General features: G+C 44.7%; 1 protein-coding gene across 1 annotated transcript in view; it reads left to right on the forward strand.

Annotated features, from left to right (window-relative positions):
- LOC138679142 (occludin-like) overlaps positions 1-13,436 on the forward strand; it is a 163,117-nt gene that overhangs the window by 54,805 nt on the left and 94,876 nt on the right. The window contains exon 4 of the mRNA XM_069767777.1: positions 11,671-11,825. Coding sequence (XP_069623878.1) covers positions 11,671-11,825 — 155 coding nt within the window. The remainder of the gene's footprint in view (positions 1-11,670; positions 11,826-13,436) is intronic.

The following is a 13,436-nucleotide window of genomic DNA, read 5'->3' on the forward strand; positions in this document are numbered from 1 at the left end:
CCATCCGCAGCTGCCACTGTTGCACACAAGGTGTCCCATTATGGAACAGCTAGAGTCAAGCGTCAGCAGGCTGTATTGGCAATGTTGTGTTTGGGCGACAACAGACATACCGCGGAAGTTCTGACCGAGTTCTTGCAGCAGGAAACTCAGTCATGGCTGGGCAGTGTACATCTTGAGGCAGGCAAGGTAGTGAGTGATAACGGAAGGAATTTTATGGCATCCATAGCCCTTTCACAACTGAAACACATTCCTTGCCTGGCTCACACCTTAAACCTGGTGGTGCAGTGCTTCCTGAAAAGTTATCCGGGGTTACTCGACCTGCTCCTGAAGGTGCGCAGACTTTGCTCGCACATCCGCCGTTCGCCCGTACACTCCAGCCGTATGCAGAACCATCAGCAATCTTTGAACCTTCCCCAGCATCGCCTAATCATCGACGTTGCAACAAGGTGGAACTCCACACTGCACATGCTTCATGTGCGAACAGAGGCGTGCTGTTATGTATTTGTGGGAGGATACACATACACGGGCAGGCAGTTGGATGGCAGACATGGAGTTGTCAGGTGTGCAGTGGTCGAAGCTACAAGACCTCTGTCAAGTCCTTCAGTGTTTTGAGGAATGCGCACGGCTGGTTAGTGCAGACAATGCCATAATAAGCATGAGCATCCCCCTAATGCATCTGCTGATGCAAAGTTTGATGCACATAAAGGAGCAGGCGTTTACAGCCGAGGACGAGGGAAGCCATGATGACAGTCAGCCATTGTCTGGTCAGGGAAGTCTACTGGACGAGGTGGCGGGCAAAGAGGAGGAGGACGAGGAAGATGATGGGGATGAGTATTTTTTGGATGAGGAAGCTTCTCAGGGGGCAATAGAAACTGGTGGCGTTGCAAGGACAGGTTCAGGGTTTTTGAGGGAGGCAAGTGACGTTGATTTGCCCGAAAGTGCTCCTCAACCCAGCACAAGCAGTGAATTGACAACTGGAACATTGGCCCACATGGCGGATTATGCCTTGCGTATCCTAAAAAGGGACCCCCGCATTATAAAAATGATGACCGATGACGATTACTGGTTGGCCTGCCTCCTGGATCCACGCTATAAGGGGAAACTGCAAAACATCATGCCACATGAGAACCTCGAACAAATATTGGCAACCAAACAAGCAACTCTTGTTGACCGTTTTATTCTGGCATTCCCAGCACACAGCGCCGGTGATGGTTCTCACACGAGCTGCAGGGGGCAACAGGGCAGAGGTGTTAGAGGTGCACAAATCAGAAGTGGCGTTGGACAGAGGGCTTTTCTGACCAGGTTGTTGAGTGATTTCACAATGACCGCAGACCGGACAGGTACTGCAGCATCAATTCAAAGTGACAGGAGACATTTGTCCAGTATGGTTACTAACTATTTTTCCTCCCCTATCGATGTTCTCCCTCGCCCGTCATTCCCATTTGATTACTGGGCATCCAAAATAGACACCTGGCCTGAATTGTCCGAATATGCATTGCAGGAGCTCGCTTGCCCAGCAGCTAGTGTGCTATCAGAAAGAGTATTCAGTGCTGCTGGTTCAATACTGACTGAAAAAAAGACTCGTCTGGCTACCCAAAATGTTGATGATCTAACCTTCATTAAAATGAACCACTCATGGATTTCTAATTATTTTGCCCCACCTTTCCCTGCTGACACCTAGCTTTCCTTTAAAAAGGTCTTGCTTTTGGACTGGTCTTACTGACTGTTCCAATTTCTCCATTTGCAGCTGCTGTATGTCCAGCATACGACATGTTTACACCTCCCTAAATGGGCTGACTCCCCCCACGGGGCCATGGTCTCGCCACTTGGCGAAAGCACCTGTGAGAGTGCCTTTTTTTTCTGAAGAGGTGGGTGTGCCCACGTTTGGTCAACGGCACTGGCACCGGGTCCCTCATAGTACAATGAAGTGTCTCTGGCGGTGGTGGCTCGCACTCAATGTCAGACACACCGTTGTAATCTGAGGGGCCTTGGGCCAGTACCGCCGGGCACGAGAGAGTGCCCACCACCCCCCAGCTCAAACTGTGCTTTACCACTTGCAAAATTATCTGTCACTGCTCCACCGCTGTTTAGTCTATGCGGTGAAATCCTTCAATGCCTGGCACTGACAATACCAATTTGTTGACATGTATGATGCTACTTAAAATATTCAGTGGCCCCGTCCTACATTTACACCAGTAAATACTTTGTGCCAAATAACAATGTCTGAAAGTCAGCAGAGGAGCCCACCCCTGTACCTAAGTATGCCACCCTTTTTTTTTGTTTGTTTTTTTGCAAGACATTAACATCTATGTATTCTTTTGGAGTACTAACTGTGTCAGACACTCTTTCCAATAGTCCTCCACTGACCACACCAATGCTGCCTGTGTACCCCTGGATCCTATTTAAAAGTGCATAGAGCCACCTTTTTTTTATTTTAGGCCTACTAAGTCTGTCTGCGGTCCCTCCTTCCAATTGTCCTCCACTGACGACACCAATGCTGCCTGTGTACCCCTGCAAGATAATTGAAACTGCATTGAGCCTCCTGTTTTTAATTTTAGGCCTACTAAGTCTGTCTGCGGTCCCTCCTTCCAATTGTCCTCCACTGACCACACCAATGCTGACCGTGTACCCATGTAACCTTTTTTAAACCTGCATTGAGCCAACTTTGTGGTGTAAGGCTTACTTGCAGTGTCAGTCTACGCCACTCAATACAGTTGTCCTCTTCAAAAAATTTACCTGCAATTATCAGGTTTTCAGCCTATCGGAATTTTAAAACTGCAGTGGGGCTACTAGCTTTGTCGGGGCCTACTAACAGTGTCTGCCGCTCCAAGGTGTTCTCCTGGTTGACTTTCTTGAGCTTCTATCTTCAGGCTCTTGTTAAATAGTTGTTAAAGGGAACAACTGCAGTGGGGCTACTGGTTTGGTTGGGGATTACTAAAGGTGTCTGCTGCTCCTTGCTGTTCTCCTGGTTTCCTGTCCTGAATTTCCATTTTCAGGCTCTCGTTAAGTATGTGTTAATATAACACTAGATTTGGCCTACTAGTTTGGTTGGGGCCTAATAACGGTGTCTGCCGCTCCTTGCTGTTCTCCTCCACTGAACAAAGCAGTGCCGCCTGTTTACTACTGTTACCAATTTTGAACTGCATTTAGACTACTTACTGATTTGGGCCTACTCACTGTGTCAGCCTCTCATTACAGTTGTCCTCCACTGAACAAAGCAATGCCGCCTGGTTAGTCCTGTTACCAATTTTGAAATGCATTTAGCCCACTTTATTATTTGGGCCTATATCTGTGTTTCTTCCTCATCCTGCCCATTGCCCAGCCAGTGCTAGATGAGTCTGCTGGTACATTGACCCAGACCGCTACATTCCCCTTGCACGCTACACAGCCAGATTCTGACCCTGCTGAAAGTGAGGTTCTCCTTCCCGCATACTATACCACCTTACATGGGGACAAAAAGGAAGGTGCAGATGAAAGTGCAGGTTCCTTCATCAGGTGGGGGGGAATACTCGTTGGCGACGTTACTAGCACAGGGCCCCTCATAGTACACAAAAGTGTTGCTGCCGGTGGGAGGCGCCCCCGCCGTGCAAACACACCGCCGTTCTTTGAGGGGCCCTGTGCCAGTGCCAATGCAAACGAGTGGGCCCCCCCTGCTTGCTCAGGATCACAGCACTTGCAAAGTAGAAATACTTATCTCTCCCTGCTCCACTACCGTGACGTGGTACACGTTTCCTGGGCCCACTAAATACTTGAACCACCATAACCCCCACAACTTTAGCCAAATGACCCCCAATTTCCAATGCTTAACTATTATTATAAGGTAAATTAAGATTGACGAGCTTCAGTACCAAGAATGGATGTTTTTGCCATTAAAATGGGCACTGTAGGTGTTTTCCTGGCCTCCACTCACTGCCGACTATGCTCCCCCATTATAAAGAAAAAGAACCCAGCACTCAACTGATGCTTTAGTGCAATTTTAATCGTAGTAGTACCCAATAAACGTTTCGGTCCTTGAACTGAGGAGACCGAGCTGGATGGTGGTGCTGTCAGACGCGGTGTCCACCGCTAGTCTCTAGGAGACTAGCGGTGGACACCGCGTCTGACAGCACCACCATCCAGCTCGGTCTCCTCAGTACCGCTCCTATCTGACTCACACATAAGACGCTGCTTTTTTGTACCCTATGACCATACGGTCTATTCTATTATTCTACAGTACGTTACTGACGAAGGTCCATTCAAGGACCGAAACGTTTATTGGGTACTACTACGATTAAAATTGCACTAAAGCATCAGTTGAGTGCTGGGTTCTTTTTCTTTATAGTCTATGAAGGTGTGGGAACCTAACCTAGCACCATTCTTCTCCAGTAGTGCACACGGTTTTTGTATCTTATATGCTCCCCCATTGACTTGCATTGGGTTTCGTGTTTCGGTCGATCCCCGACCCCAACTTTTCGCGGTAATCGCCGATTTCACTCAACTTGACTTTTGAGAAAGTCGGGTTTTGCAAAACCCGACTCGACCCTAAAAAAGTAAAAGTCGCTTAACCCTAGTGATAACTTCTTGATTGCTAGGGGTCTGACCTCTGGGACCTCAACTGATCCTGAGAAGGAACCTGAACTGAGCCCCATCTGTATGAGGCAGAGATTGAGCATGCACACTAAAACTCTTCATTATTCATGAGTCTGCTGGAGATAGTGGGGCTCTTTGATGACTACCTCCAGCACTCCTATAGACCTCCACTTCATTCAGACAGGGCATCTTAGAGTCCAGATCTCAAGATCCGTGGGGATCTCAGTTTTCGAACCTCTCCTATGCCAAATTTACTGTGCTAAAACTATAGATTCTCCATTATATAACAATCAGCCATAATGTCAAAAGTTACCTACGTGATATTGTACAGGATTACCTGATGCCACCAAAACAGTTCCGACTTGTCGACGTTGGCTCCAGAAGACCTCTGAAGATGTTTTGTTGTATTTGTCACCAAGACATCAGCCATAGAACACTATTTTTTATTTGCAAAATAGGACGTCCGTGTATTGGACATGATTTTCCAGTGCATCCTACAGATGCTTTATCAGACTGAGTTTTTGAGGCGAAGTCAAGAACTCAAATACGTCATCATATTCCTAAAACTATTCCTGATAATTTTTGCAATGTTGCAGGGCACATTATCCTGCAGAAAGAGGTCACTGTCATTAACAAATACTGTTGCCATGAAGATGTGTACTTGGTCTTCAACAATAATGCTATAGATTTGTATAAGTGCCATTCGGTGTATTACCCTTATTCCTTGGGGATGCAGATCATTTTCTGACAACTTCTGGAATGCAAAGCAACCTTGTTCAATCATTTGGTCTGGGCACAGTCTAACGGTTACGATTCTTCAATAACATGATCAACAATTTACTCTATTTGCTATAGAGAAATAGGTATATTATTTTTTTGTTACTATCATAAGTAGTCTCTCATTATTATATTATTACTGTAGCTAAATGAGGTTACTTTATCAGGTGTGAAACCCAATATCAGGCGCTATGAGCTCTGCGTAACCAGTGCCAGTCCCTTCCTTAATGCATATTTACTCATTGATAGTACCAGTTTCTGTCTAGTGACTCATTAACACTCGCTTTAATAAGAGCCAGTGCAGAATACAAAACTCACACCTTATATCAGGGTGGGGGAAAATAACCTGCTTGTTACAGAACAAACAGATATAATACAACATTTTACCCTTGAAATGTAATACTATAGAAGGTAGATTGGGGAAACTTTCCACTGCCAGCAACCACCTTAATAACAGATAAAGCATTTCCGTTGGTGAATACCTGCATTTTATAGCGTCATTTGGATTTTCCCTTTAATGTTAGCCCTGATTTATTATTGTGACTTTTTCACAGTTTTAACGTGAATACTGCAGTGTTTCCAGGCATCAGCTATAAAGAGAACGGCACACAGCTCCATGGCGCTGCGGCCCATCCATTATAAGGACTGGTAGCTATCCGTGCAGTCAGGCCTCCATTGGCCACACATAGCTTAGCAATATGCAATCACTTTCTGCAATGGGAAACGCATTGTGTACGGTTTTAAAGGGAATAATAATAATCTTTATTTTTAATAGCGCTAACATATTCCGCAGCAATTTACAGTTTGCACACATTATCATCACTGTCCCCGATGGGGATCGCAATCTAAATTCCCTATCAGTATGTCTTTGAAATGTGGGAGGAAGCCGGAGAACCCGGAGGAAACCCACGCAAACACGGGGAGAACTTGCAGACTCCTTGCAGATGTTGTCCTTGGTGGGATTTGAACCCAGGACTCCAGTGCTGCAAGGCTGCAGTACTAACCACTGAGCCACCATACAGCCCAAATACTATTAATTTGAAAAGCACGGCTACCGGCTTTATTTCTCTCAGAATCTTCCGGCATTCAGTCATAGAGCTGCGTCACTAGTTACCGCTCAGCTACAGTCATCAGTAGCTATTTGCAAGACCTGGCACATCAACTGAAAGCCAGTTCTGCACCGATACACAGCAGAGATGGCTGTCAGTCAATGTGCCAAGGTGTGGTTACAGCTGCCGCTCACTGTGTACTGAGCAGTGACTGTAGCTGCAACGGCCTAGCCTCTGTTACTGAAGGCTGGAGATTGTCAGGAAAAATAAAGTTAATTTCCTCAGGTAGCTGGGCTGTCAATGCAGCAGCCGAGCAGCTTTAGAATGTTCTTAACATGTAGCTTAACCGAATATCTGCAGGTTAATAACATTTGGGGACATGACAGGTTCCCTTTAATCATGTTCCATTCTCGTGCAGTCATCAGGCACGTCAAAACGACGCATGCTAACGCATCTGCATACAACGCATGTCCCTGCATACCCAATGTTAAAGATAGGTACACAGGATGCATGCGTAAGTAGGTGGAGCTTAAGGAAAGAAGGCCGCAGCACTAACGCTAATGTGAACTTAGCCTTAGTTGTCACGTGCAATGATGACACACCATTACAACCAGACTTTCTGCTATTAATCTCATTAATGGACACTATAGTCAAGCCTCGCCCCAGCCTGGCAAATAATAATAAAAAAAAATTTCATCTGAAATGTAAGTAGAGATAAATTTGCCTATACATTTGGGATAGCTGTCAGCTGAATTCTTGTTCAGTTGACCTTTATGTCTCCTGGCTCCCACCATTAACAAGCACTCTTGGATTGGCCTAGTGTGTATGTCCATTTCAGTTGGAAGATGTCAGTGGTTAATTCTTCTTTTTAAACCAAATAATTTTTTATTGAAAAACTCCAAATACAAATTTTCCATCTTTCAAATAACATAATGATTCCATAGCATGAAACCCACTCAAATCCCACCATTGCAGAGAGGACCGTTTTCATTTTCAGAGCAGTTCTAAAATGGCAAAGTGTAAAATTCGTAGAAAGAGGGAGAAAAAGGAAAAAAAGTGGACCAACAATTATGGGATAGCATTGTAAATATTCTATTTCTAATTAGAAGATTTGTGGGCAGCCCTGGAGTATCCAATCAGGAACTACATATCTTTATTAATTTGCAAACAATTACATTTATGACATAATCTGGTTGGAAAGAGGAGTCTATTATTTATCTTTCATTGTAGTTCTCCCACAGATGGAGGTTGTGTGTCTAACCAAAGAAATGCAAGAAGTTTACTTGCTTGAAATAAGATTTGAGAGATACCTAAGAACCTATGAAAAGGGGCAAGTCGGGATCCACTCCATCTTCAAATAATCCCAATATACATATACGGGGATTTGTTAACAATTTCACTCCTTACACCCTTTCTCTCAAGGGGATGACCTCATATCAAAATGGACCTGTCTACATTCACACATCCAGTGGTTAATTCTTACAGGGAACGCTTCATGCTACACGAACGATAGCAGCATTAGGCCGGAGTCACACTAGAGCGTAACGCTGTCAAGTTCACCATGTCAGGCAGGGAGTCTGCACAGCCTGAGAGACGTCAGCGGTAGTCACTGAGCATGCGCAGACTCCCCGCCTGACCCGCGGTGAACTGACAGCATGGGAAAATGTTCAAAAACGTTCCCACGCTAATGAGTTCATGTCCTGTCAGGCGCTGGGAGGCTGCGCAGTCAGCTTTTCATTCATTCCTCCGTGGCTTACAGGCCAGCCAGCAGCATTAGCACCGCTCCAGGTTGTAAACTATTTAACCCCTTGAGCTAGATTGCAGCGTGGGACTTGACTGTACAGCGGACAGGTATGAGATATTGTTGTTTTTTTATTTTGGATGTTTTAACAGAAGTACGAGGGCTTTGCTTGGATTGAGAGTGTAATAAAGATGTTAAACCTGTGTGTTTCATTATTTCATTAAAAGACTTTATTCTTAATGTGTCTGTGTACATTTAACCCTTTCATACTATTGGATTAATAATGGATAGGTGTCTTACTGACACCTCTCCATTATTAACCAGGCTTAATGTCACCTTACAATAGCAAAGTGACATTAACCCCTTATTACCCCTTATGCCACAGGGCAATGGGAAGAGAGAGGCTAAGTGCCGGAATAGGCGCATCTTACATCTTTTCTGGGGTGGCTACAACCCACACAAGTGGCTCAGGTAGTGCAGCTCATCCAGGATGGCACATTAATGTGAGCTGTGGCAAGAAGGTTTGCTGCGTCTGTCAGCGTAGTGTCCAGAGGCTGGAGGTGCTGCCAGGAGACAGACCAGTAGACCAGGAGACATGGAGGGGGTCATTGGAGGGCAACTACCCAGAAGCAGGACCAATACCTTAACCTTTGTGCAAGGAGGAACAGGAGGAGCACTGCCAGAGCCCTGCAAAATGACCTCCAGCAGGCCACAAATGTGCATGTGTCTGCAAAAACGGTTTGAAACTGACTCCATGAGGATGGTCTGAGTGCCCAACATCCACAGATGGGGGTTGTGCTCACAGTCCAACACCATGCAGGACACTTGACATTTGCCACAGAACACCAGGATTGGCAAATTTGCCACTGGTGCCCTGTGCTCTTCACAGATGAAAGCAGGTTCACATTAAGCACATGTGACAGACGGGACAGAGTCTGGAGATGCCATGGAGAGTGATCTGCTGCCTGCAACATCCTTCAGCATGAACGGTTTGGCAGTAGGTCAGTAACGATGTGGGGTGGTATTTCTTTGGAGGGCCACACAGCCCTCCATGTGCTCGCCAGAGGTAGCCTGACTGCCATTAAGTACCGAGATGAGTTCCTCAGACCCATTGTGAGACCATATGCTGGTGCGGTTGGCCCTGGGATCCTCCTAATGCAGGACAATGCCAGACCTCATGTGGCTGGAGTGTGTCAGCAGTTCCTGCAAGATGAAGGCATTGAAGCTATGGACTGGCCCACCCGTTCCCCAGACCTGAATCCAACTGAACTCATCTGGGACATCATGTCTCACATCATCCACCAACGTCACATTGCACCACAGACTGTGCAGGAGTTGGCGGATGCTTTAGTCCAGGTCTGGGAGGAGATCCCTCAGGAGACCATCTGCCGCCTCATCAGGAGCATTCCCAGGCATTGTAGGGAGGTGATACAGGCACTTGGTGGCCACACACACTACTGAGCATCATTTCCTTGTCTTGAGGCATTTCCACTGAAGTTGGATCAGCCTGCAACTTCATTTTCCACTTTTTTGAGTTTGAGCATCATTCCAACTCCAGACCTCTGTGGGATATTAGTTGTGATTTACGTTGATCACTTTTAGGTTTTATTGTTCTCAACACATTCCACTACGCAATGAATAAAAATTTACAACTGGAATATTTCATTCAGTGATATCTAAGATGTGGGATGTGGTGAAATATGTGTATATATATCTATATGTGTGTAGTGACATATGTCTAGGGTTATATGTGTGACTAGTGATAATGTAACATTTGTCCTGAAGGCAAGTCACACCTAGGTGTTAATAGGTACTTCCTTGGAACTAGTAGAAATTCTGTCTCCATATCTCACCAGGAGGTCTAGCTAGGGCCGAGAAGAAAAGCAACATTTGGCACCTTCTAGGTCTTGGAGGGGAGATGCTAATTGCGGCCTGAGGGAATTTATTCCTGAGAACCTTTGCACAAGAGAAAATAATATATTCATTGGGGGCGCAGCCGTGGCCCAATCAAACAGGCAGCAGTTATGATATTGACCTGAAGGGCCGGTCTAGAAACCTGACCTCCAGACCAAAGTTATAAATTTAGGCTGCAGACAGAGAATTATGTTCACATGTGAGGGCAGCCTGAGAAGCTGATGTGTTCCACCAACTCCATTCACCCCCCTCAGGGAGCAGAAAGCAACTACCAGTTAGATAATTTCTGTAAGTTTTCTCCTGTTTATTTTGATACTGTTTTGCATAAGTTGTATGTCTTTTTATTATCATATTTCTATACCTTTTTTATTGTAAGCACTGACCCTTTTGTTATTAAAGTGTAAAACTTTAACAAGTTGAACCTTGAATGTTCTAAAAGAATCCATAGCCTAAGGTGTGTGAGCCTTTTGATTGATAGACATATTTTTATTAGTATTATTATTTCTGGGACTCATCGCCCGTGTATTCAGTGAGTGGTGGCAGCGCGTATGAGTGGGTGTGTGGCCTGGGTCGGTGTGTGATTTATGCTCCCATTACAGCATAGAGTGGGGAGAACCCTTGCAGGCACAACCCCAAGTCACGTGTGAGAGCAGGCACGTGACGAATTAGTGACACCAAGGAGAAGGGATCCGTGACAATTGCTGATAGGGAAGGGTAGCGTGACATGGGATTTTAGTGTTCCCTTTATTTTTTTGAGCAGTGTATATATATATATATATATATATATATATATATATATATATATATATATGTGTGTGTGTGTGTGTGTTTTCACAAATATTTGAGGCCATGGATCCATTTTATGTCCATTTTGCAAGCCTGTGAGAAAATCTCACCATACGGATGCCATACGGATGTCACACAGATGCTTTGATGTGAGGAAATATCATCCTCGTATTGCACACGGATGACATACGGAGCACTGTTCATGAAACCTTTGTGCGATTCTCGTCCGTGAAAAACGGACCGATTTTTTATACGTTGTGTGTGACTCCAGCCTTAATCAGATTTTGGCTGCACGATTGCAACCTGCTATGTTTCACTCTGAGATGGTGAGAGACCTGTCAATCAACTGGTTTGAGCCATTTGACTCTAAGGCCGGGATCACACACAGCGAGATACGGCCGAGTCTCGCAGGTTAAAACCAAGCTCTGGCACCAACACTCCAGAGCGGAGCGTGCGGCCGCATAGCAAAACATGGAGCTGCACGCTCCGCTCCGGAGTGCCGGTGCCAGAGCTTGTTTTTAACCTGCGAGACTCGGCCGTATCTCGCTGTAGTGTGACTCTGGCCTAACAACAGTTTCCCCTAAAGGGAATAGAAAATAAATAAATATCAAATCCTGAAGATGTCATGGACAAGTCAGTTTGCCCCCTTACTTACTTTCTTTGCCAATCCTGCATACCGCTGCAAATTTCACTAGAATTCATCTAATACATCTGTCATTATTTAAACTTTGGATTCAACTATGAATCGATTTATAAAGCTAATATTTTTTTTCTGCATTAAATGTTGGTATTCCTACTGATTTTTCTTCTTTGGATTCCATCATGTCTCCACAGGTAAAAAGTGTTCCAGGTGGTCCTCCTGATGAAACTGCTACCATTATTTATTCAGAGAAATCACAAAGCCCCATGAAGGCGCTGAGTAATAGCAGCATCTATAAAACACCCAGAGAAGAGTTTGAACAACGAGTTAACAGTCCCCTTACCAGCAGGTGTGTATCAAGCATACAGGGCATGGATTTTGTGCATAATAATAATTTTATTTATATAGCGCCAACATATTCACTAAGGCTACTTTTTCACACTAGCATCGTACTCGGCCCGTCGCAGTGCGTCGGGCCGACGTACCGACGCTAGCAGTGAATGCGCCGCACAACGGGGCTGCGGATGCAATTTTCCAGCGCATCCGCTGCCCCATTGTGAGTTGCGGGGAGGTGGGGGCGGAGTTCTGGCCGCGCATGTGCGGTCAAAAATGGCAGACACAACGCTGCAAAAAAGTTACATGTAACGTTTTTTGCTGCCGACGGTCCGCCACAACACGGCGCAACCGTCGCACGACGGATGCGACGTGTGGCAAAACGTCGCAATGCGACGCTAATGTTAGTCAATGGAGAAAAAACGCATCCTGCAATCACTTTTGCATGATGCGTTTTTTCTACAAAACGACGCATAGCGACGTGCAGTGCACGACGCTAGTGTGAAAGTAGCCTAAGAGGGTATATGCACAAAGAATACCAGACATTACATACATAATTATAGCACATCATTAAACATTTAGACGAGTAGTGAGGGGTCTGCTCGAAAGCTTACAGTCTATGAGGAAATAGGGGGACACAAAAGGTAAAAAGTGCTTATTTTATATGGTCCAACCATCAATATAATAAATAAGGGTATTCATGTAAAGCTGCATGGGACGATCACCAGCCAGTTAATGTCCTGATACAAAGAGCCACTGAATGCATGGTGGGTGTGGGAACAAATGAAAGAAAATACCAGATTCTATGAAAAAATATGGGAAGGGTGAATTGAGAAAAGTTAGATTAGTGTATTGCTGTGATAGGCCTATCTAGCCTAAAAAAAAAGTGTTTTAAGAACACGGTAAAAAAAATTGGAATTAACCAGATTGTCTAGGGTAGTACATTCTAGAGATCTGGTGCAGCAGGAGAAAAGCTCTTCTACATAGCTTTCATCATTGTTTTTTCAATAATGGTAGACAGAAGCATGAAATGTCGCAAAAATTATAACTTTAGCTAATTTATAATATAACAATATTGCACGCCCCACTTTTCAGTTTTTGAATTTCCACCAAAATATAAAATAACCAATAAATTTCATTTAACTTCACAATTGTGTTCCACTTGTTGTTGATTCTTCACCAAAAATTTACATTTGGTATCTTTATGTTTGAAGCATGATATGTGGGAAAAGATTGAAAAGTTCCAGGGGGCTGAATACTTTTGCAAGGCACTGTATATACTGTAGAATCAACATTAGCATCAGATAGTTGTGGAATTCAGTAATTTTTTTTTTACTGTCATCCATTTAGTAATGGTAGTTTCAGACTTTTTGTAGTAATTATACTATTTTTTTCTACTGCATAGAATTATGGTTAGCGTAATTTAGTGTTAGGACTGGCGGAACGCACCAAGAAAGATGTAATAGATGCGTTCGCAGTCCGGGGTCCACCGTGCAGGTAAAAACCTGCTGCTAGTAAATGGCAGCGTAATATGGCGGTGGAAGCGAACCCGGTAAAACCACAGGTCCGCAATACCGCACTAAAGAGTGCAAGCAAGGAGTCAGCGAACACAACCCCAAGACACAGG

The sequence above is a fragment of the Ranitomeya imitator genome, chromosome 1 (genome assembly GCF_032444005.1).
Source record: "Ranitomeya imitator isolate aRanImi1 chromosome 1, aRanImi1.pri, whole genome shotgun sequence".
Classification (NCBI taxonomy): Eukaryota; Metazoa; Chordata; class Amphibia; order Anura; family Dendrobatidae; genus Ranitomeya; species Ranitomeya imitator.